At 42.9% G+C, this 25,628-nt stretch overlaps 1 protein-coding gene across 2 annotated transcripts in view; it reads left to right on the forward strand.

The window, feature by feature from the left end:
- The first annotated feature begins 1,457 nt into the window (after positions 1–1,457).
- The window catches only part of CCDC178 (coiled-coil domain containing 178), a 425,544-nt gene continuing 401,373 nt past the window's right edge, over positions 1,458–25,628 (forward strand). The window contains exons 1-4 of one of the 2 annotated variants that reach the window (XM_075826302.1): positions 1,458–1,509; positions 11,155–11,209; positions 12,580–12,719; positions 17,618–17,652. In XM_075826302.1, coding sequence (XP_075682417.1) covers positions 11,173–11,209; positions 12,580–12,719; positions 17,618–17,652 — 212 coding nt within the window. In that variant the 5' untranslated portion in view covers positions 1,458–1,509; positions 11,155–11,172. Of the gene's footprint in view, positions 1,510–2,423; positions 2,506–11,154; positions 11,210–12,579; positions 12,720–17,617; positions 17,653–25,628 lie in introns of those variants that run through there. The other variant, XM_075826301.1, reaches the window with a different exon arrangement.

Raw genomic sequence — 25,628 nt, forward strand, 5'->3', positions numbered from 1 at the left:
TGGCATCAGGGGAACTGGGGCACCTGACAAACAACCTGGTGCACATGCCCCTGAGGCTGTTAGTGATGTACAGTATCTGATGACTGTTTCCATTGACGACCAGCAGAACTGTGAATACAGCTCTGGACTATTGCACAGCTGTAATTCAGGATCTAAGCAAAAAAAAGTTATGTGATTACAACTTCTTATATATTATATCTTCACATAAGCTGCAAAATGGTGTTCAAAAGGTGAACTTACCTTTAAACTATAAAACTGTTCTTGCTGTCACAACTACACATGAAATATTTGCCTGGTAAAGACAATCCCTTATGAAAAATCCTGTAGGTCAAAAAAGTGGGTCCCCTATTCACGACCTCCTCTATTAAGCATAGAGAAGATGTTCTGGGGGAAACAGTCCATTGATTTAATTGAGCACTATGTAATGCTTCATTTCCCCTGCAGCCATATAGGTACAAGGTTGCTCCCTTTCACATTAGATTGAGGGTCACATACTAGCTATTAGAGGGAGTCCCAGCTCATGGACCCCACTAATTAAATCTTCTGACATGTCCCTTTCATATGTCACACTTTCAAAAGCTGGAAATAGCGGCACTGCTAATTGGAGGAGAGTTGCTGAGTAACAAGGCGCTTCCCCCCCACGAAATGCTCACAGCAGAGTCTGTATTTAAAGTGCCGCATAAGACAATGGCCTTTTTAGGGCCCATTCACACTTGGCAACAGAAAACCGCACTAAAAACGCATAGTGTAACAATATAAAACCACATGAAGTTATTAAAGAATAGATGCGGCTTTCTATGCGGTTTTAATTACTGCAATTAATTCTATGCATTTTTGTTGCTTTTCCATAATGCAATTGTTGGATATTAAAACAAATAAAAAAAACAAATAAGCGCATCAGATATCACATGCAGCGTTTTTTTTTTGTTTTTTTTTTAAACGCAAACAATACAAAACCACACAGTGTATAAACACAACATTCAAGCTAGTCAATGCAATTACATAGAATTTTGTTATTTGCATTTTTCCAAGTAATAAAAATACTGCAGAAAAAGGCATTAATACAGCTACGTGTGAACGTGCCCTAAGTAGCCTTCATCAGTGTTACCTAGCCTACCTCCGTCCTATACCTGTGAAAGCATTTCTAGTATCAGTGGGCTCTACCTCTGCTAATCCAGGAGTCTTCTCTGTCTAAAGTACAATATAAATGTGAAGCTGCCACCATTATGGACCGTAAAGTAGTGACCACGCCAAGGGGTAAAGTTTTCAGCACGTCCTCCTCTTTTGGTTTACTGTCCCTTTAAAATTCCCCGCTTCTTAGAACGTATTATCAGCGTCTGGAACCTTACATCCCTCAGCCAATCACTTCTCTTAGGTAACCTCTTAACGTGACGTCATGCAAAGTGGGCGGTGATAAGTGCAGTGTTTGGCCAGTTACCATGGTGTTCGCTCCTCAATCACTGCGCCTGTAACCGGTACTGTACCAGCTGCCTGCCGTGCGACAAGGAGGTAGGAACCGTGCGCCTCTTACCTCTGTAGTCTCCTATTGGCATCGTCCATTCCCTCATCCTGCTGTAATTTATGTTATTATAGCTCAGTGTATCAGTTATACGTTGCCGGCATATAGTACAGCACTTGTGATGCAGTGACCCCTGGCGGTGCCTCTATGTATGTACAGGTGTTCTGTATAGGGCAGTTCGTTCTCTTCCGTCACTACACCTAAGAGTCAATGCTTTTTCTCCACGATGTGAATCATGGCTGGGTTATGGATATATTGCACAGATGGTCATTGTATTATTATGATATAGGATGCATTGCTATAACATATAACATCTAGCAATATCAATGACAAGGATATGTGTTATGTATATACATTATAGAAAGATAGACCTGCCACAAGACAATCTATACTGTGTAAATACTACATGATATTTGTAGATCTGTTACACCGGCCGATTTTGGCTGGTGCAGCGAGCGCCGATCAACGAGACATCGTTGATCGGCGCTTGTTTGCTCCTGTCACACGGAGCTATGGATGGGGACGAGCAGTTGTTATTCCGATCACTTGTCCCCATACATTATCATCTTGTTGGCAGCGCATCTCCCTATTTACACAGGGAGATGTGCTGCTGCCGACAATGATAATATTTTACTTTTATAAAACGATAGGATCAGCAGATGATCGAGCATTTGCTCGTCGTTCATCTGCTGATCGCTGCCCTGTTTACACAGGGCAATTATCGTCAACGAGCGTTATATGAACAGCCCGATACGCTTGTCTGCCGATAATCTCCCAGTGTAAAACCAAACAGTAAATGTTGTGTCGCTTTGACAACATGGAGACATACAAACTGATAATATTTTCTAACCAGAGTTCAGTATTATGCTTTTCTTGTGTTCAATATTTATCATATCATAGAAGTAGAAAAAAAAAACCTTCAGGATCTATTCACACAGTGCAGTAGAATTGCGGTTTTGGCCACATCACGCTTCTGAAAACCACATGTAAGTTTGTCTAATATACATACGCTTATATGAACTTTTTAAGAATTTTCTGCCAAACGTCCTTTTCAATATGCATGATGCTAGTTTTCTGTCCCGTAGTTTTTCCAAGCAGTTCCGCATCAGAAATTCCGACATGCAGTTTAGCCAGTGGCGTGTCGTAGCCCATGAAAATAATATAAGGAAATCCGCAGTTACCAATGCAAGTTGACGGCATTGCGTCTTTAAGCATAATGGGCGGTTTTGTATCGCTGCGTTCAAATACAAAATAATAAACAGTCATTCATTTACCTGTAAGATCAATCACAGACAGATTCACAGTATTAAACCCACAAACAAAATGCTGCACCGCCCTCAATCCCCAGCAAAATAATGAAATTATTTTGGAATTGCCTCAGACTTGTGGCGAAATCTGTGGTGTTTTTTTTCGCTACTTGTGGACGTATCCAGGTTGTGCAAACAGCACCTGCATTCTGCGAAGGACGCCTGTAGAGCTGAGAATTTAGCTTTAACATGACAGCTTTTTCTTAAAACGTGGAAAGGGGGCCGGTCACCACTTTTGTGCCTTCATCCCCCTGCACCGCTAACGCTGCTAGATAGGTGTAGAGGACACAAGTTGTATCATGCCTGTGTTGGTGAGTATACTGCACACAGCACTGAGAAAATAAAGTTTTAATCCTCATGCGCCGTATACTAATAAGCAATAAATTGTCAGACTTCTACGCTGAAACCCCTCCCAACCCCTCTACTCTTGAGTGATGGATCTAGCGGGTAGCACCTTATGATGCAGGAAACCAGAGATAGAGGAAAAGCTGGACACTTCACATTCATTAGCATATGGGACATAAGGATTAAAACGTAAAGGCTATGTAAACTTTGAATGTATTTTTTTAAATTAAATTAGTGTGTTTTTAAAGGCTATGTAAACCTTTTCAGGTTATTTTTTTTTATCTATAAAGCTGGGTATATGTGAAAATGTAGACTTTTTTCCTGAAGGCTCGGCTGACACACAGGATCCACTCAATATCGATCACATGTAAGTTCATCAACAGGACCAGCTTTCAGCCGAGCCGTCAATACAGCTGAACTGACGGAATCGGCTGAGAGAAAGCGATACAGCTTCTATGTATGCAGAATACTGTGCATGGTGGAAAAACTGGATAGTTCATCAGTAAACGATCAGTGGGTGTCCGACACCCGGACCCCGCACCGATCAACTGACTCTTGGCCCTAAGCCCAAGAGCTATTCAGGGGTCGGTGCCGGAAGCAGAAGGCTCCGACCACTGTTTAGCGGGCTTGCGGGATTACTCCAGCTCTGCCCCTATTAACTTTAAAGCTGGATTCACACGAGCATGTTCGGTCCGTAAAGGACGGAACGTATTTCGGCCGCAAGTCCCGGACCGAACACACTGCAGGTGGCCGGGCTCCTAGCATCATAGTTATGTACGACGCTAGGAGTCCCTGCCTCGCTGCGGGTCAACTGTCCCGTACTGTAATCATGTTTTCAGTACGGGACAGTAGTTCAATGGAGAGGCAGGGACTCCTAGCAGTTTTCATATATTTTATTTTTTTTACATCATAAATAATGTCATACATATGTTGTTCAGGTTGTTACGGTCGTGGCGATACCAAATATGTCTATATTATTTCATGTTTTGGGGCTTATATTTTAAAAAGTTTATTTATTGTAAAAGTATATTTCTGTGTATTTGTATTTCCTTTTTTTTTATTATTTAACAATTTTTTTTTTTACATTAATTAAACTTTTTTTTAATCCCATAAAGGGATTTTTGATTTTAATTTTTTAACTGTAATGTACTGGCATATATGTATATGCCAGTACGTTAGCCTGTGTACTGATTGTACACAGGCAGTTGTTAGGGCTTACCTCAGTATGCCCTAACAGCAGGAAATATGTTCAGACAGCCCTGGGGTCCTTCAATGAATTCCGCGGTCAGCTTTGATCATGGCATTCAAGGGGTTAACGGCAGAGAGAAGAGGTTTCTCTTCTCTCCGACGTTAGAGTGGGACTGCGGCTGTGTATTACAGCCGTTGCCCCGCTCCTGATCTCGTGCAGACACTGGCTGTCGCACAGGATGAGAATGCTCATCCTAATGTGCGAAGCACCGGCCGCTTAGGACGAACATTCTCGTCCTGTGTCGGCAACCAGTAAAAATGGTCATTCAACCTAAATGTCTATATATATATTACAACATATGCTGATCTCAGTCCCTCAATCGTACTTCTGTTCCCTGAATTCCTTACTTATTAAATTTATCTGGGGCTCCTCTCGCTCTAAACAAAAACTCACTACCCTACAGCGCCCCAAGACAGACGGAGAAATGGCACTATCAGACTTGCGCACTTATTACTTAGCGGGCCCACTACGCGGCATGAGATACTGTTTTTTTTAGATAAATCTTTGTTAGACTCAACTCTTTACCTGGCCTCCCAGGTGGCTGGAAACAGTCAGTGTTTTAGAATACCCTCAATTTACGCGACCTACCGCATTACTCCCCTTACATAGAGTAGCTTCAATAGTATGGCGCACTGCTAAAAACTTGTTACATTTTAGGGATACCCTCCCGGACCTGCCTCTACGGAATAATCCCACCCTACCATCGTAAGGCTAAATTCACACTTTCGTTGTATAATCCGTAAGGCTTCGTTCACATCTGCACTAGGGCTCCTTTCCGACGTTCCGTTGGACCTTTCTGACGGAACGGAGCCCTGACAGACACAAACGGAAACTATAGGTTTCCCTTTCTATCACCATTGATTTCAATGGTGACGGATCCGGTGCCAATGGTTTACGTTTGTCTTCGTTATGCAAGGGTTCCGTCGTTTTGACGGAATCAATAGCGCAGTCGACTACGCTATTAACTCCGTCAAGAACAACAGAACCCTGTCACAATGGTGACAGGCAGAAACCATTAGCTAGGTTTCCGTCACCATTGATATCAATGGTGAGGGAAACGGAAGCTTAGACATGCCATCCAATCTCAGTTTACACCTACTAATATTATTATATCTGAATATCCTCTTATTGGTATACTAAAGCCACAAGGACCTAAGGGCCTCATATCAGCACTGTACACTTATTTACTCTCTTCCAAAGTGACCTCGATGCCACTGCCAATATACGATAAGTGGCTACTGCAGATTCCAGATCTCAGCCCAGATCAAAAAACTGATGTGTTAAATTCCCATCTGTCGGTTTCCCCGGCAATTAATAATAAACTGATTCAGCTCTATATTATACACCAATCCTATTTGACACCTACTAGATTACACAAAATGGGTAGAACACCCTCATCACCATGTCACAGATGCCATCGCCTGGATGCAGATTTCTTCCCTATACATTTCTACCTTTTGGACACGAGTATTTGACTTCCTCTCCTCCCTTCTGCCTTCCCCTATACCCAACTCCCCTAAGATCGCTTTACTTTGTATCTTGGATGAGGAACAATGGACACACTACATGCACATATTCTTGAGATAAACATTATTTTTGCCCAGGATAGCTATAGCCGTACGCTGGATGGCTGACAATCCCCCCTTTATTTTACAATTTAAGGATCCTGTAAACACGGTAGTAGCCTATGAATGGCTGATGTACCAACATGGGGGTTTTCCAGATAAATTCTTAAGTATGGGGCCCGTGGTTGGACGCCTTCGAGACCTTTGATGTGGAAGAACCTCGACTCACGTCTTGAGACGCATGTAACCAACCTTCCTCGGTTCACTGTTTTGAATATCCCCTGTTCTCCTCGCACCTATGTAACTTTCTAATGGCATAGACCACCGGTTTTATTGTTATTTTTTCTTATGTTATTGATTGATTTGTTAAAAAGAATAAAACGTTTGAATGTTGTCGATTGCACTCTCATTCTATTCTTCTATGTGATGTAACATGACATATTTCCTTTGAGAATTCGAGCTGTATCATTGTATACCATTTCATCCTATCTGCAACATTTTAAATAAAACGAATAAAAAAAAAAAATAGAACTAAATGCAGACAAAACAACCTATGTTGTAGACTAGCCCAGCTCTATGCAGGTTGTGGTGTGAAGCAGACTCATGGCCACAGTCTACACTCTAATTTGTGAGGTAGACTGCTCTCGGTAAAAACTAAGAAGCAGGACCAGTGATGCTGGAAAGTAAAGGAAGACGAGGACTGCACCGTCCTCCTACTTCTTCTTCCTCCTTTCAGGGGGTGTATTTCGCATGACAGTGCGTGTGCCGTACACTCTACTATATGCTAATTCTGCATATAAATCTCTTAATTCCTGCTTCTGCCACCAGGAGCAGTAGCTCAATAGATGTGTAGACAGCATCCATAAATCTGTAATAAAAATAAATAGGCTGGGTTCACACAAGAGTTTTTTTGCAGACAGAAAATGTGCCTCAAAATTCCCCTTGGAAATTTGAGGTAGATTTTGCTCTGCCTGCCTGCCGATTTTCGCTGCGCTTTTCGCCCATGGCCATTGAGCGGCGCGGGCAAGAAACACAGCGAAATACGCTTTCTCTGCCTCCCATTGATGTCAATGGGAGGTCAGAGACATAAACGCCCGAAGATAGGACATGTCGCTTCTTTTTCCTGCGAGCCGTTTTTTCCGCTCGCGGGAAAAAAACGCCTCCTTCTCCCATTGAAATCAATGGGAGGCATTTTCGGCCGTTTTATGGCGCCTTTTCCAATGCAATTTCCGCGTCAAAAAACCTCAGTGTGAACTGACCCTTAGATGCTATAATAGCATTAAACTAGTGGGTGCAATACCTGCTGTATTCCTTAGTGGGGCTGGGTATTAGTAGCCTCACACGATATATAAAATAGCGCTTTTATCTTGGCTGAGGGGGAGGGGGTCATCTGACTTGTTCTATGACTCCCTTAGGGTATTTTCACATAAGGTCATTACGTCCGTAATTGACGGACATTTTTCGGCCGCAAATCCCGGACCGAACACACTGCAGGGAGCCGGGCTCCTAGCATCATAGTTATATACGACGCTAGGAGTCCCTGCCTCGCTGCCGGACAACTGTCCCGTACTGTAATCATGTTTTCAGTATGAGACAGTTGTCCGGCAGCGAGGCAGGGACTCCTAGCGTCGTACATAACTATGATGCTAGGAGTCCGGCTCTCTGCACTGTGTTCGGTCCGGTACTTGCGGCCGAAATACGTCCGTCAATTACGGACGTAATGACCTCGTGTGAACATACCCTTAGAGGAATGGTGCATTTGCAACAGTCAGAAAATCCCTCTTAGCCAATCAGCAAAGAGGAACATGACATGTTATTTTTAATGGTTTCTTATACCTTCCACCTTGGCAATAGCTTAGTGTTAATAAGGCACTTCATTTACAGAGGTCTATCTATAACAATTTCTTTTTACAAACTTCCAATAATGGAAAAAATAAAGCTGCTGTGACTCTAACGTGCAAAATGTCACAGTAGTTTAGAAAAAAAAAGAAACTGTAAAGTAATTAATTTGAAACAATTAAAAATGAAAAGTCCAGAGTGGTCCGGGGCGCCTGGAAATTCAAGATAAATTCATGGAACGATAAATTAATCTATATACAGTTGCCGTAATGCCGTTCACATCGGTGTGGGGGATTTTATTTAACCTCTGCTGGCAAATAGCATAGCTCTCACTAATCTGTCACAAAGTGGATCCTGAGGCATTGAATACATATTATTGTATTACCATATGCTGATCCTTTATATTCAGATTCAATTTAAATTCAGTTCACATAAATTCACTTTCAAAGTGGAAAAGATTTTGCATGCATTCATGTGTTCATAACCTAATGGAACATCACAGCAGAGGAAATTGTACATCACGTTATAACCACAAGTGCAGACGTTTGATACGCTTGTAAGGATCTATGCTAAATTTTCTGTGTTGGCAGAAATTAGTCTGACCAGGAGGCCTATGCACTTGTGAATTTCCCATATTTAGCACACCTTGATAAGCACGTTCTTACCCTAAGAGCTCATTTTATTTAATAGGATTTTCATTGGAGTCATAATATAAACTGTAGTATCTTTTACACATAAGCTTATTTCAGAGTCATAAAACTTCTCATGTCTAACAATGTATCTGTAAACCTTTTTAAACAAATATATTTTCTGACTAGGGCTTTTGTATAAAACACTAAATTGCCAGAAAACAGAGCGGATGTTTTACTCGTCTATGCTCTGCCATCCAATTTCTTCAAATAACTTTTGTATAGACGGCTGCCATTCACTGACATTATTTCATAGCAAGCAATTACCGGTATAATGCTTTATTATAAGTATTATAGTGATGATTATTATAACTATCCTTTTTGTCATATTTTTATTATTGTTATTTACGTAGGATAATACTAAGCAGAAATCAGGAAAAAGTCATTTCTAGTAGATATGAGACAAGTTTTTTTTATATTTTAAGTTTAAATTTAGTTTTTTATTCTTTATTCCATCTCTTATCTGATAATTTCTTTCCATTTCCTCCTCATTTTCCTTTGTATCTGTTCAGGAACATAACTTGAAGGCCCCAATACAAAATCAATAACAGGGCCAATCAATTTTATGTACTGGTATCCTCTTATGTTGCGGAGAAACTGTTGGGCCACCTCAGTTCTCAGGTGCAGCTGCAACCTCCGCACCTCATATACTTAGAGACATGTCTGTTTTTAGTAAACGCTTTCATCTCTCATTGACAACTGGGTGTTACCATCCCCCTTGTCGATGGGTTGTGTCCCAACAGTGTCTGACAGTGTTCAATTAGTTCTGACAGTATCAGTCTGAGTGGGGACACACCTTATTGACAATGAAAATGGTAACACCCAATTGTCAAATTATTCATACATTTCCAGGAGGCATTAACCGAGGAATTGCACAATGTAGAGTTCCAGAATTCTCAAAAGATGTTCCAGAATTGTCATTTCATGGTAAGTACGTACTAAAGCAGACATGCTAGGAGAGCTAAATCTGTACAGGCGTAAACGATGCCATAATATCACACACAAGGATAATAAACACAGTGATGTCAGCACAGGAATAATAAATCCAGTGATCTGACAATACAGATATAACAAACTGTGATATCTCGGCACAGGGATAATAAAGGTGGTGATGTCACATGGGTTGTAAGAAGAGTAGAACATAAACAATAGGCACAGTGAAGTTACAGCAAATAGCTAAGGCACACATTGATGTCACATTATGGTAATAATGTGCACAGTGATGTCGCAGAACAGGGATCGTGTCACAGAACAGGGATAATAAATATAGTGATGTCACAGCTAATCGTTAAGGACCACAGTGATATCGCACACATAAGGAGAAACTTCATCATAATACAAGAATAATTCTACCAGTGATGTCACAGTACAGGGATAATTAATGCAGTGATGTCATAGCACAAGTGTAATAAACACAGTGATAAAGCTAAAAGATAATGCACAGTATGGGGGATAATTAACAGTGATGTCATAGCACAGAGTATTAATACTGCTGTTATGAAATCACTAGTTGAGCAATTCCCAGAGTGAAAGTTGATGGAATTGCTATGTGAGCATGATTCCCCAAAGGCAGCTGGAGACTGTCTGGAACAAGCGTGCAAGTAAATCCACTACCTGAAATCTGTCACAACTCTGATCAGCAGAGTCTAAGGCTACGCCATGGTCTTCACTAGAGCCCACCGCAAGGCAGGTTGGCTTTGACTGCATAGAACCCAGGTTGCTTTAACAGAGTACGGTGTTGGACAAGAAGTGCAATGCAGGCAATACCAGAACAGATAACAAGACAGCCAGAGGGAAAACAGAAACCTAAATCACAAAACTAGAGGATATCAGGAATTGCTGAGGTCAAAACCAGCCGGGAGCAGAATGTCCAAATCAGTAAGCAAAGGGGAAATCCAGAGACAAACCGAGGTCCAGTTCGCAAAGTCCAAATAGCCAAAGGTACAGGGTATAATCCGTTTATAACGTTTGATCAAACACATGCAAACAAGGAGACAGAACTAACCCAGACTTAAATACTCCACCCTTCAATCTGATAGGAAGAAAGACAGAGACGTGAGATAGGTTCTACAACTAAAACCAGAGCCGCCCAGAAGCTAGACTAGTAGTCATGGCAATCTTAAAGGGACAGACATTTCCTAACAACTGGTATACACATATGTAGCAGAGTAACTATTGGGTCACTTCAGGCCCTAGAGCCCAGGTGTGACTAACCTCTGCACCTCCTATAGTTATGTCCCTGCTTCTCTCCTATCCTCTCTTATCTTCCTTTTCGTCTCACTCTCTCTTTCTTCATCCCTCCACTCTACTTTCCATCTACTTAATAATTACAAAATTTTGGGATTCATGGATTTTACTATTTTTGTCAACAGTTGGTGTTTTTGTTCCTATTTAACTGACTTCATCAGTGGAATGTAGAATCATTTGGTTTGTTCCATTTGTTAACATTAGTGATGGATCTGACTATTGAAAATCTGGCATTGAATACAATAAGTCAACATATTAAAGAAACTGTAAAGTCATCTTCACTAATCCCTACATACAGAATACCTTTTTAATAACATTTTGCATTATTTTATGTTTGATGATAATCTATTGTTTCCCTTTAATCTGATTTATCCATATATTATTTTTTTTGTAGAAATATTGGATAATCAGAATGACTGATGTGCAATTAACCCCTAGATGTTTGTATGGTAAGTAAATGTTGTCATTTTATATCATTCTCATATTTTATATCTCCCAGGAGCTGAAATCCTCCAACATTATAAATATTAAAGTGGTGGGTAAGACTCTGTTTACACTGGTGTTTTTATGTTACTCTGTTCTGCAATATTTACCAAGAAAGAGAGAAATGGTTCCATTAATAATGGGATTTATTTGCCATCAGTGGGTTTTAGTTAGGTTTTGTTTAATCAAATCTGTTCTACACTATTCTACCCAGTTAAAAAGAAAATATATTAAAAACATCAGTAAGACTTAGTTGAGATTATTCCCTGACGTATACCTCCGACAGAAGATTGTGACGTATGCCACAAAATAGGCATAAGTCGCCAATAGGCTCCCCTTGTAAAAATATATATAACGCACTGTATACATTTTTTACTCAATGCCTCTGTATAAGAAAAGCTCAGCAGACATTGCGTTAATGAACAGTCAAATAAAAGTATGCCAACATATACTGGCACAGCGTATTCCAAAAAGACACTATTTTGCTATACACTAGGGGCCCTATGTATGGGGCCCTATGGATACATTGGCGTATGCGCTGGGAGCTTTCCCAAGGCATACGCCAAATGCAATTAAAAAAGCTAAGTGTGATCAGAGCCTTAGAGGCATCATAAATGGAAGCCGTGATGCCAGTGTGAACAGAACCTAATGGTCTATTCACACTTCGTTTACAGTGTACGTCGAAGCTATATACGTCGGGAGGGTTTTACCAATGAAAACTTTTGACCAAAGCCTTGTCAGAAGTATTGGATACTAGGGTGTAATTTGGTAACATGTTTGTAAATATGTCTATGCCCTTTTTGATTTTTATGAACTGCCTATTGATTTTGCTATTATTGTTGTTCTAAAAGAATGTGAAATAATTCAGTACATCACCCGTAGAAATCTCCCACAATATGGGGCAGATTTACGGGTCCTGTATTAAATTTAGACAGCTTAGAATTAGACTCAATGCACCAAATTAATCACAGTGGGACATGCTGGATAATAAATTTGGTGCACGTTTAGACACTTCCGTCTAACTTTATACTACCACTTGGTTGACTTACTTTAGACCACATTGGTTCATTTTGGCGCATATTAACCCATGCCTCTTTTCCACTAAGCCACACCCCCTTAAGGTCGATTCAAACACGTCTCTCCTTTTTGGCGTATTTAATTGATAAATGTGTCTAAAATGATTTGCACCAAAAAGAAGGTTCTACTTCAGCCAGAATTCTGGTGCAGCACCATTCGTAAATCTGCCCCTATGTTCTGTTTTTTTACTCATTGTTGTCCACTGCTGTTGACAAAGTTCTAAGCGAGAAGATATCACAGACGATTGGTCTTCTTTCAGGTACAAATACCAATATGGCTGCTATGGATACACTGAGGCGACGTAGCTGTGAATTTGTAAACACGCCATTGCCATGTGTTAACAAGGCCCTCAGTCACATTGACAAGCTTGAGGGTAAAATGAGGGAGTGGTTACTGCAGGTGAGTAATAACATGCAAATAATATCTCATGCTTGTTCATGGCCCCTAATTTGCACTTCATATTAATGCATCGTTTTGCAGAGGGCTTCTTCTTACCTTAACCCTTTTCTTCTGATTAACCTTCTGTGTTGCAGCATGGCATAGTTGCCAACATTTTTTTTTTTTCTCAAGGACACTTAGGGTGTGGCGTCTTTGGTGGGTGTGGCTTATGGGGTGTGGCTTATCTAGTGGGTGTGGCTAATGGGGTGTGACTTTCCAGAATTTCTGCATACGAAAAAAAAAGAACAATTTCTGTACTAGTGTTAAGGATCTGCCAGGCTCAGCTTCTGTGTCTACGCCCATAGGTAATCAGTCTGCACCTGCTTCTATGTCTGTGAGACTGACTCCTTCTTCCACCACTCAGGATGGCAGGCTTGGGAGTGGGAGAGCCTATCACAGCCTGGTCAGACGGAGCTGGCTCCCGCCCTCTGTCTATTTATACCTGCCTTTCCTGTTCCTCCTTGTTTGTGATTCTTCTCGTTTGGTTTCCTGGCCCTGCTGCAGCTTCTTGAACTATTTGACCCTGCTTCATATTGACCCTGGCTTACTGACTACTCTTCTGCTCTGCGTTTGGTACCTCGTACACTCCTGGTTTGACTCGGCTTGTTCACTACTCTCCTGCTCTGCGTTTGGTACCTCGTACACTCCTGGTTTGACTCGGCTCGTTCACCTCTCTTGTTGCTCACGGTGTTGCCGTGGGCAACTGCCCCTTTTCCCTTGCTTCTGTGTAGATGTTGCCACACACACCCCCTGTAAATGTTGCCACACACACCCCCTGTAAATGTTGCCACACACACCCCCTGTAAATGTTGCCACACACACCCCCTGTAAATGTTGCCACACACACCCCCTGTAAATGTTGCCACACACACCCCCTGTAAATGTTGCCACACACATCCCCTGTAAATGTTGCCACACACACCCCCTGTAAATGTTGCCACACACCCCCCTGTAAATGTTGACACACACATCCCCTGTAGATGTTGCCACACACACACCCCCTGTAGATGTTGCCACACACACCCCCTGTTGATGTTGCCACACACACCCCGCCACACACACCCCCTGTAGATGTTGCCACACACACCCCCTGTGGATGTTGCCACACACACCCCCTGTGGATGTTGCCACACACACCCCCTGTGGATGTTGCCACACACACCCCCTGTGGATGTTGCCACACACACCCCCTGTGGATGTTGCCACACACACCCCCTGTGGATGTTGCCACACACACCCCCTGTGGATGTTGCCACACACACCCCCTGTGGATGTTGCCACACACACCCCCTGTGGATGTTGCCACACACACCCCCTGTGGATGTTGCCACACACACCCCCTGTGGATGTTGCCACACACACACCCTGTTGATGTTGCCACACACACACCCTGTTGATGTTGCCACACACACACCCTGTTGATGTTGCCACACACACACCCTGTTGATGTTGCCACACACACACACCCTGTTGATGTTGCCACACACACACACCCTGTTGATGTTGCCACACACACACCCTGTTGATGTTGCCACACACACACCCTGTTGATGTTGCCACACACACACCCTGTTGATGTTGCCACACACACACCCTGTTGATGTTGCCACACACACACCCTGTTGATGTTGCCACACACACACACCCCCTGTTGATGTTGCCACACACACACCCCCTGTTGATGTTGCCACACACACCCACTGTAGATGTTGCCACACACACCCCCTGTAGATGTTGCCACACACACCCCCTGTAGATGTTGCCACACACACCCCCTGTAGATGTTGCCACACACACCCCCTGTAGATGTTGCCACACACACCCCCTGTAGATGTTGCCACACACACATCCCCTGTAGATGTTGCCACACACACCCCCTGTAGATGTTGCCACACACACCCCCTGTAGATGTTGCCACACACACCCCCTGTAGATGTTGCCACACACACCCCTTGTAGATGTTGCCACACACACCCCCTGTAGATGTTGCCACACACACCCCCTGTAGATGTTGCCACACACACCCCCTGTAGATGTTGCCACACACACCCCCTGTAGATGTTGCCACACACACCCCCTGTAGATGTTGCCACACACACCCCCTGTAGATGTTGCCACACACACCCCCTGTAGATGTTGCCACAGTGCCCTCTGTAGACAATACCACAATGCCCCCTGTGGATGATGCCACACCCCCCTGTAGATGATACCACACCCCCGCTGTAGATGATGCCACACCACCCTGTAGATGATGCCACACGCAGCCCACCTGTAGATAATGCCACACACCTCCATGTAGATAGTGCCACATACTCCTCCTGTAGATAGTGCCACATACTCCTCCTGTAGATAGTGCCACATACTCCCCCTGAATATAGTGCCACATACTCCCCCTGTAGGTAGCCCTCCCCCTCCCTGTAGATAGAGCCATTGCGGCTCCCTCTATGAATGGAATCCCCGGGCAAGCATCGGCAATGCTCTGGACGGGGATTCCACTGCAGGAGATGACCCTGACGTCACTGCCCTTATATGGACAGTGAAGTCATGGGCTCACTCTGAGTGGAATCACCGGCCAGGTGTCGGCAATGCTTTGGATGGGACTCCGGCGCTCCAGGATGAGCCCCTGACTTCATTGTCTATATATGGACAGTGACGTTGTCAGTGGCTCCCTCTGAGCGGAATCCCCGGCCAGGCGTCAGCAATGCTCTGGCTGGTGATTCCCATGCTGGAGATGCCCATGACGTCACTGCACTTTTATGGACAGTGAAGTAATGGGCTACTCCTGGAGCGCCGGAATCCCCAGCCAAAGCATTGCTGACGCCCTGGCCGGGAATTCCGCTCATAGAGAGAGCCCTGACTTCACTGTCTATATAAGGGCAGTTACGTCAGTGGCACCTCCTGCAGCGGAATCCCCGGCCAGGGCAGCGGCAATGTTTTGGCGGGGGATTTTGCTCCAGGAGGAGTGAATGACAGAGCAGGAAGCGCATAGTTTCCTGCTCTGCCATAGTATTCAATTGTATCTGCGTCCTGAGGATGCAGATACAGTTGAATGTAGCAGTTCCCGGGACAGTAATTTGCTGGGACTGTCTCTGTAAATTCAGGACAGTTGGCAAGTATGGCATGGTTGCTGGAAAGTTAGGTCTGTTTTGAAAAAAAAAAAAAAATGCATGCTAAAAAGTTTTAACTAACTAAATGTTTAAGTTGGTCACGTAATAATAAAGAAAGGTGTTGCAGCACACACACTGAAGTGTTGAAATAGGTTTCTGCCTTCACTATTTGCCAAAATTCGCCTCATAGAGCCCTTCTCAAGCTTGTCTACATGATCTTCTTGTGGATGTTGCAGCTTTTTTTTTTATAATGGACTACGGCTGAGGAGGCTAGATCCTTGGAATAGGAATTCCTCATGTTGTATTTCTTTCCTCTAAGAGGGATGGGAGCACGCTAACATGGAGTAAATTTAGTTGACATACTAGTTCCAAATAATCTAGAAATACTTCACATCAATGTTTTTTCCTTTTTCCTTCTTTGTTGTAATGCCTGAAAGCAGCAATTATACAAAACTGGGCAGCGCTGCATAAGCGCTACTGCTGTCTGCTAACAGAATTCTATGTTACAGATTACTTTAACCAACCAGTAATTCCTTCCTTCTGAGGCAACAGTGGTTTTCTGAAAGCAGACACAGAGATCTGGTATTGAGGGCGCAATAAATAGACAAGACATACACCTTTCTGATATGTCCACATACTGGTGCAATGTTTTTCTGGACTATTTATAAAAATGATGTTGTTGGTGTTGCTTTTAGTCATCAGCCATGCTACAGTTAGAGGTGATGGTAAAAAAAAATAAATCAGTAAAATCGGATAGCATTAGATATAAGACTATTGTACCAAAATATAATGATCAAAATACCAAACCACTGTTACTCAAAGGCTATGTACACCTTCACAATATTTCTCAAATGCATCTAAAATGAAAAATTAAGCAACTCTGAAAATAATCCTTATTAAAAATCTTCTACCATTTGTATCTACATCTCTTTGACAGGCCTATGCATCTCCATGGTAACAGACTACAAATAAACCCTGTGTAGTCAGATCCTGATCACTTTACTCTATCCATCTATCTATTTTTTTGAACTGTATGCACTTAGCACTTTACATTAGGAATACAGAACTTTTGAAGCAGCTGTATACTATAATGCTTTAGTACACACTGGATCCCTTGTGGGGACTAATGATAGTCCCTGTGTAGTCTGATCCTGCAGTAATACTCACTTTACTCTATCCCCTACTAGCATACATCTAGAAGATTAGCAAGATACAGGGGGCAAATGGAAGGAAGTATGACTGAAAGATGAGACTAGACTACACAGGGAATGTTTGTGCGCTATCATGAAAACATATTGGCCTGTATAGGAGCAGAAGACACAAAACGTTAGGACATTTTTAATGTAGACTATTTGCAAAGGTGCTTCATTTTTCTTTTTAGATGCATTGATGCAATAAAAAAATGGTAGCAAAGGTGTACATAGTGTTTAAAGCTGATAAGTGAAGCAATTGTCCCATTAAAGTTTCAGCAGACATAATAATAATCTTTATTGATATAGCGACAACATATTTCGCAGCACTTTACAATCGGGTAAGAGACTAACAAGTAAAATGACAAATTATCAAAAGGAGTGAGGTCCCTGACCTAAGCTTTATATTGACACTTGAGTCTGGGTATGGGGGCTACTTCTTCATGGGGTTGTCAGGATAACTTGAGGAACATTGTACTAAATTAGATTAATTTAAAATTAACTATTTAACTGGACAGAAGTTTAAATATTTTATAATTCACATTTCTTAATTATTTTTCAGCATGAAGACATTGCACAGAATAAATGTGTTAAATGGTAAGAATCTACTTCTCTAATCTAAAATTACTCTATACACATAGTGCATACCTGATAAAAGGGGCAATAAACCTAGATGAATAGGAAAAAAACACAAAGCAAACTTCTATTTGTCAGTTAGCATACTTTCTCTAGGCTCCTGAAACAAATAGCCTTGTAGAAATCTAAGAAAAAAATGATCTATTTCCTAATCCTGTCCTATTTAGATGAAGACACTTTGTTGGGATGGGGTATAGATACATGGGGTGGCACTTTACTTACTTAGGTATCCATGTACAGAGCAGTGAGAGTCAGTTCTTATTGCAGCAGCCTGTTTTCTAGGCAGAGATTGGTCAGATGTGTGGCCTGTGAAAGGAGAGGGAGATAAAATAGATGACTCCGTAGGGCTCATTCACACGAACGTGAATCCTGTCCGTGTGACGGCTGTTAAAACAACGACCGTCACACGGACCTATGTATTTCAATGGGGCCTTTCACACGACCCTTGTTTCAACTGAGCGTGTGAACGGTCTGTTGAAAAATAGGTCATGTCCTATTATACTGCGTGTCACGCATCCCTCCATAGACAAAAGTTTGTGGGGGATCCGTGACAACGCGTGACCTCGGACGTGGAAAATGGCGGGTTTTTCACATCCGAGGTGGGCTACGTTCGTGTGAATGTAGCCTTAGACACATATAGCAGTCTTTTGTTTTTTATTTTAGTGTCCCTAGAATTATGAGTTGTGTTCTATAAACCAGAAATATAAGCATTAATATATACTATTGCAGAGAAACAGTGGAGAACATAGCCTCAGAAACCAGTCAAAAGAAATGTTAAATGTTCCAAAATGAAAATATTGATCTGATCACTTTTTCCGAAATGTCTGAATGTGCCAGAAAATGTTCTTCAGTGTTCAATTGTGCACTTTTATCATTTTTTTAACTGTTTCCCGCACCATCTAAACATAACATACAGCTGTCACTCTGTTGCAACAGGCAGCATTGGAGAAAACTGGTAGAATTGCCCCCCTGACAAAAAAAACCATTAAACACTAAGGCGGGTTTCACACGGGCGTATTCAGTCTGTATGTCTGCAGTATTTGACAGACTGAACACAGTTTAGGGAGCCGGGCTCCCAGCATCATACTTATATATGATGCTAGCAGTCCCTGCCTCCCTGCGGGAATACTGTCCCGTACTGAAAACATGGTACAAGACAGTATTCCCGAGGGGAGGCAGGAACTCCTAGCATCATAGATAACTATGATGCTAGGAGCCCGCCTCCATGCACTGCTTTCGGTCTGGGAAAAACTGCAGACATACAGTATGGACCGTATTTTACGGACCGAATACGCCCGTGTGAAACCGGCCTAATCAATAAGTCCTAATTACCCCATGATAGTGCCAATGAAAACTACAAATAAAAATAAGCCATTATAAAATATACCTTTTTTTTTTAAGCTCCTTTTATTAAGAACTGTTGCAGTAACAAGTATAAAATCGGTCACAAATCTCTGACGGTAAGATACATCACATTGGAACAAAGAAATGTATATACATAAAGTCAAGCAATGAGAACACAAAGTATTTTCCATAAATACAAGATGCTATAAACAATGGCGCTTATATGAGTTGACATTGAAGTATGTATGACCATTACAATAAAGAGGACATAAATCAAGCACATCGAGTTCAAGGAGATAAACAATAAAAATGCGGGTCACCTATGTTACTACATCGCAGTATCTGGTGAAACAGCAGAGGGGTTTACTGTCAAAGGGGAGTTGTTCCAGATATCCCAAACTTTAGAAAACTTAGTACTACAACCACGATTCAGAAACACAACCTTCTCGAAAGGTATCACAGAATTTACCAATCCCTTCCAATGATCAATGGATGGAAGTCGGTCATTCATCCAATGTTGTGCTATAGTTTTTCGTGGTGGAAACAGAGTTTCTCTCAAAAAAATTCTAGTATGGTGACTTCATTCCTCCCCATCCAGTTTACCAAACAAACATATCTTAGGACATAAAGGGATGCCTGCATGTAATAAGGACGATAACAGGGATAGTATGTAATTCCAAAAGTCCCTAATGATGGTACATGACCACATTATATGCCAAAAATCTGCCTCTGGAGCATGGCATCTCAACAAGTCTGAAGAAGGCAATCGTCCCATTTTGAATATCCTAACCGGGGTTAAATATGCTTGGTGTATTATACATAACTGGATCATTTTATTATTTGCGGATGGGGAAACATGAAGATTGGACTCCAAAATATCATTCCAATCATCTGTCTGAATTGTAGGAATCCATTGTTTCCATCTACTTTCTACAGCAAGTGGTGGGAATTCACCGTGATGGATAATATGCGGGTATATAGAGTGGATATCTGTCCTTGCGAACCCTGGGAATTAAGAATTCCTATCAGTGGGAAAGAAGAGATCGTTAAGTTATTTCTCAAGTGATGGAATTGGGTTTGTAAAATATGACGAATCTCTAGATACCTATGAAAATGGGTGCGTGGTATGTCATACTTAGTCTGCAACTGAGTGAATGAAAATAGGACATTATCATCATATTGGTCCCCTATAGTCCCAATAGCTGGAGATAACCGTGGTGGCATTAAAGGAAAGTAAGAAGCATTGTTCCCTATAGGCATTACAGACACAATGGCATGGTAACCCAGCTGCTTTTTCGCTTGTCTCCAAACCACCCGAGCCGGCTTATGTAGGGGCAAGGGTTTACTATGGGCAGGGAGAGAATTTACTTTGAGGGAACCTAGCAAACATTGACTCCCAAGTACATGAGCCAAATGGTGCTCTGAGTTTGGAAGATCCTTTTCAGGCAACCAGAAACTTAAGGTCTTAAGTTGCCCCGCTAAATAATATAAAAAGAAATCCGGCAGAGCTGTTCCTGCCAGTGCCTTAGGCCGTTGAAGCGTGGATAACCTAAGTTTGTGTAGAGAATTACCCCATATAAACGTTGATAACAAAGAGTTAAGCTGTTTAAAAAATGATTTATGTACGACAACTGGACTATGCTGAAGGGCATATAAAAATGTAGGCAACAAAATCATTTTAACCAGGTTTATACGGCCAGATACCGATAAAGGCAGTTTACCCCATATAAAATTTAGAACGGGTGAAGCCCAATAGCGGTAACACGTTTAAAGAAAGGTCAACAGCTGGAAGTTTAGTTATAACTATGCTAAGATTTGAAATTGTCTACTAGAGGCAACGGCGATAGCTCAGACAGGCCAAGGGGCTGTACTTTGGACAGGGACATAAGAGATGATTTCCCACAATAAATAGGAAGACCGGAGTATTGTCCAAAACGTTCAACAATATTAATAACCGAGGGAAGGGTGTCCTGCACTCTATCCATGAAAAGCACCATGTCATCTGCATAGAGACCAATGGTGTTTCCTTACGATCTGCTATGGTTATACCTGTGATAAGTGGAGAGGAACGTATCTGCAATGCTAATGCCTCATTTGCCAAACTAAATAGAGCGGGCGATAAGGGGCATCCCTGACGTGTACCCCTTTGAAGAGCAAATGACGGGGATAATATATTATTCACCAAGACAGTAGCCCGGGGCGAAGCATATATTATTTGAATCCATTTACTAAAAACGGGACGGAAACCAAATTTTTCCAGACAAGCAAATAAAAAAGGCCATTCAGTGGAATCAAAAGCCTTTGTTGCATCCAAAGACTTCAAAGCACAAGTATTGTCCTGTAATGTGCTACATTGAACTATGGTCTGAACCTTCCTAATACTTATGGATGTGTTTTTACCCGGCATGAAGCCGGTTTGATCCAGGTGTATCAAATCCAGGATGACCTTATTCAGTCTTTGAGCAAGAATTTTAGTTAGGATCTTATAATCAACGATATGCGGCGGTAAGAACCACAGTCCAAGGGGTCCTTTCCGGGTTTAAGCAAAACCACTATGGTGGCAACATAAAACGTAGATGGCAATGCCCCAGAAGCAGTGGCAGACTCCAAGACCTTCTATAACTGAGGTATTAAATGGTCACTGTATTTACTATAAATCTGTATAGGGAGGCCATCTGGACCAGGGGCTTTACCCTTAGCCATAGCTCTGATGGCAAGGGTAATTTCATCTATTTTTATATCAGCATCCAAAAATGCCCGTTGAGTGTCCGTGAGCTGCGGGAAAGATAAATCTGAAAGATAAGCTGATATATCCACATCAGTTACCGCCAATGTAGTCTCATAAAGGGAAGTATAATAATCATGAAAGCATTGAGTCAAAAGTTCCGCTTCCATTAGTACATCCCCCGAAGGGGCCCTAAGATTCCAAACCGCAATTGAGGCCGATTGTTGCTTCACCATAAATGCTAATAATTTGCTAGACTGATTCCCCAGTTCAAAATATGACTGTCTAGAAAAAACTAGTTTACGTTTAGATTTAACATGTTGTTGTTGGGAGTATAATCTCTGGAAGCTCAACCATTCAGACCTGTGCGCATCAGTAGGATCAGATATATATAGGACTGTTCGGCTAATGTCAACTTATTTGTCAGAATCTCCTCATCCTGGGCAGACGTTCGTTTAATATAAGAAATGGTAGAGGATAAACATCCTCGCAAATATGCTTTAAGGGTATCCCAAAATATAGAGGCATCTGTCTGTATATCATTGGTGGACATAAAACAATCTAATTGATCCGGGATCCTTTCTGATGGGCCAATCAGAGATAACCAGAATGGGCTCACCCTCCATAAGGGCCTACTACTACTGGACAAAGTCCTGAGAGTGAGAATGACTGGATTGTGATCCAATATTTTCCGAGGACCATGTTTTATAGAGGCAATGCGCAGTACCAAATCAGGCGTCCCAAACATATAATCCAAGCGTGATCATGTGCGTCTTATTGAGGAATGACAGGTATATTCTAATAAATCAGGAAATGTAAAGCGCCATAAGTCTATCCATTCGGTGCCATTTATAAATGTAGATAAAGTGGTATTTGTCGTGATTCCCACACTAGACGTTATGGAATCACGAAATCTATCTAAATTGCTGTCCATTAAGTGATTAAAGTCCCCCATACAAATAACAGTAGCATGTGGGTAGTCAAGGGCAAAACTAACTGCCCAATGTAAAATTCCAAAGAGGCCAAAGGTGGGTTATAAATGCATATAATGACATAGCCTTTAGAGTCAATCTCAGCATAGGTAAAGTTAAACCTCCTCTCAGAATCCCTACGAGCCACCTTTAGCCTCCCATCGTAGCGATCTGTGAACCATTAGCGACACCCCCCTAGAATAACAGGTATGAAACGAATGTGCAGACCACTGAACCCATGGCTTATTCAGCCATCTAGCCGATTCCAGTGTCAAATGTGTTTCCTGGAGGCCTAGGATATGAGGCACATATTGTCTGATATGGGAAAATACCTTTATCCGCTTAAGTGGTGTACCTAACCCCCTAACATTCCAGGACATGCATACAATGTTAGCAGTCATTAGAGTATATATACAATGTATAGTTCACAGTACCACCCTGATACCCCATGCTGAAATAAAATAACAATGGGAGTACAGCATGCAAATTATGGAAGGAATTATCTCCCGCAGAGCACTACTCATGAGCACCTAGGTCCTGAATAAAAGGGGAAAAAACCAAAACACAGAAACTAACATAACTCGCAATGTAACAGTATCAGTATCTTTTAAAGAAAGGACCATCTTAGAATTATAGGGGTTATCACCGCTATACATAACGATAGGTAAAGATGTACATATGGACGATAACCGGAGCTCCCTTCCTTAGGCATATCAAGCAAATATATCTGTGAAGCAATGAAAAGAAAGCAACATATACACAGGAGAATCAAAACATATAGCAATGAAAAGTCAAAAAGGATATGTTGAAGAAGCTGTCTCAAGCATATATCATTTGGTAGTTAAGTTCTCGGTGGAGGTGGATGAAATTGGAGCAGCCAGTCCATGGCTTACCCAAGAGTAGTGAAAAAGACGGATGATCCACCATGTAGAATGCGCAAACGAGCCGGATACATCATGGAATACACTATGCCACAATCCCGAAATCTTTTCTTGACCTCGGTAAATTGGGCTCTTTGCTTTTGAAGATCCACAGAGAAATCCGGGAAGATAGACACTGTAGAGTTATTGTGCTGTATAGGGCCCTTCTGTCTGGCCAGACGGAGAGCTGTGTCACGATCCTTGCAGTTAAGTAGACGAGCTAGGAGAGGTCTAGGCAGGGGCGTAACTAGGAAAGACTGGGCCCCATAGCAAACTTTTGACTGGGGCCCCCCTCCCCTGGGTGTCACACAACCCCCCCCTTGTAGATAGTGCCTTTTTTACAGCCCCCCCTGTAGATAACGCCATACAGCCCCCCCTGTAGATAACGCCATACAGCCCCCCTGTAGATAACGCCATACAGCCCCCCTGTAGATAACGCCATACAGCCCCCCCTGTAGATAACGCCATACAGCCCCCCCTGTAGATAACGCCATACAGCCCCCCTGTAGATAACGCCATACAGCCCCCTGTAGATAACGCCATACAGCCCCCCCTGTAGATAGCGCCATACAGAACCCCCCTGTAGATAGCGCCATACAGCCCCCCCTGTAGGAGACTGTATGGCGTTATCTACAGAGGGGCTGTATGGCGTTATCTACAGGGGGGGCTGTATGGCGTTATCTACAGGGGGGCTGTATGGCGTGATCTACAGGGGGGGCTGTATGGCGCCATCTACAGAGGGGGCTGTATAGCGCTATCTACAGGGGGGGCTGTATGGCGTTATCTACAGGGGGGCTGTATGGCGTTATCTACAGGGGAGGCTGTATGGCGCTATCTACAGGGGGGGCTGTATGGCGCTATCTACAGGGGGGCTGTATGGCGCTATCTACAGAGGGGGCTGTATGGCGCTATTGCCATACAGCCCCCACTGTAGAGAACGCCATACAACCCCCCCTGTAGGGAACGCCATACAGCCCCCCGTGTAGGGAACGCCATACAGCCCCCCCTGTAGGGAACGCCATACAGCGTCCCCAAACCCCAAAAAAATCCGACCTATAGTGTGTCCTACAAAAGACATGTATCCCCTATCCACAGGACAGGGGATACATGTGTGATCGCTGGCAGCGATAGGGAGAACGGGGGACTGAAAGTCCCCCGAAGTTCTCCATGACTAACCTCTGACTTCCGGCGTTTGCGCAGCTCAATAAAAAAATGAAAGGAGCACTGGTCACGCATGCGCATAAGCGCGACCGGCGCTCCATTCATTTCTACGGGGCTGCCGACCAACCCTGGAAGTCCGAGGTTTGTGATGGAGAACTTCAGGGGACTTTCAGTCCCCCGTTCTCCCTATCAATGCCAGCGATCATACATGTATCCCCTATCCTGTGGATAGGGGATACATGTCTTTTGTTTAATGGCAGCGCGGTATTGTTTAATACCTCCCTGCTCTGCCGTAGTGTTCAATGGCGTCGCGCTGTAGCAGCCATAGCGGCTGCTAGCGGAGCCTCCGGCCATGGTGGGGGCCCGTGCCGGCGGGTGACACGGGCCCCCTCATGCCGCGGGCCCCGTAGCAGCCGCTACGGCTGCTACAGCGGTAGTTACGCCACTGGGTCTAGGTGGTGCGCCAGGTGGTGCCCCTCGCTGGTATTCTATGAGCACGCTCAACGGCAAACCTCAGGGAGAAGTCCTCAACCAGGGTGTCTTTCAGCCATGTCTCCAGGAAACGGTCTGCACGCTCCGGTAAACCAATAATACGTATATTATTTCGGCGTAGCCGGTTCTCAAGGTCATCCATTTTTTGTTGCCCTGTATCTTTGCTGGACACAGAAGAAAGTTTGGACACCATCGGAGACACTCTATCTTCCAATTGGGAAACACGAGACTCCACCTCCATCAAGCGGCCACGCATAGATTGCAGATCTTGTCGCAGAAGACCAACATCAATTTTGATCTCTTCTATTTTACCCGTCAGTGAAG

Source organism: Rhinoderma darwinii, chromosome 5 (assembly GCF_050947455.1).
Source record: "Rhinoderma darwinii isolate aRhiDar2 chromosome 5, aRhiDar2.hap1, whole genome shotgun sequence".
Lineage (NCBI taxonomy): Eukaryota > Metazoa > Chordata > Amphibia > Anura > Rhinodermatidae > Rhinoderma > Rhinoderma darwinii.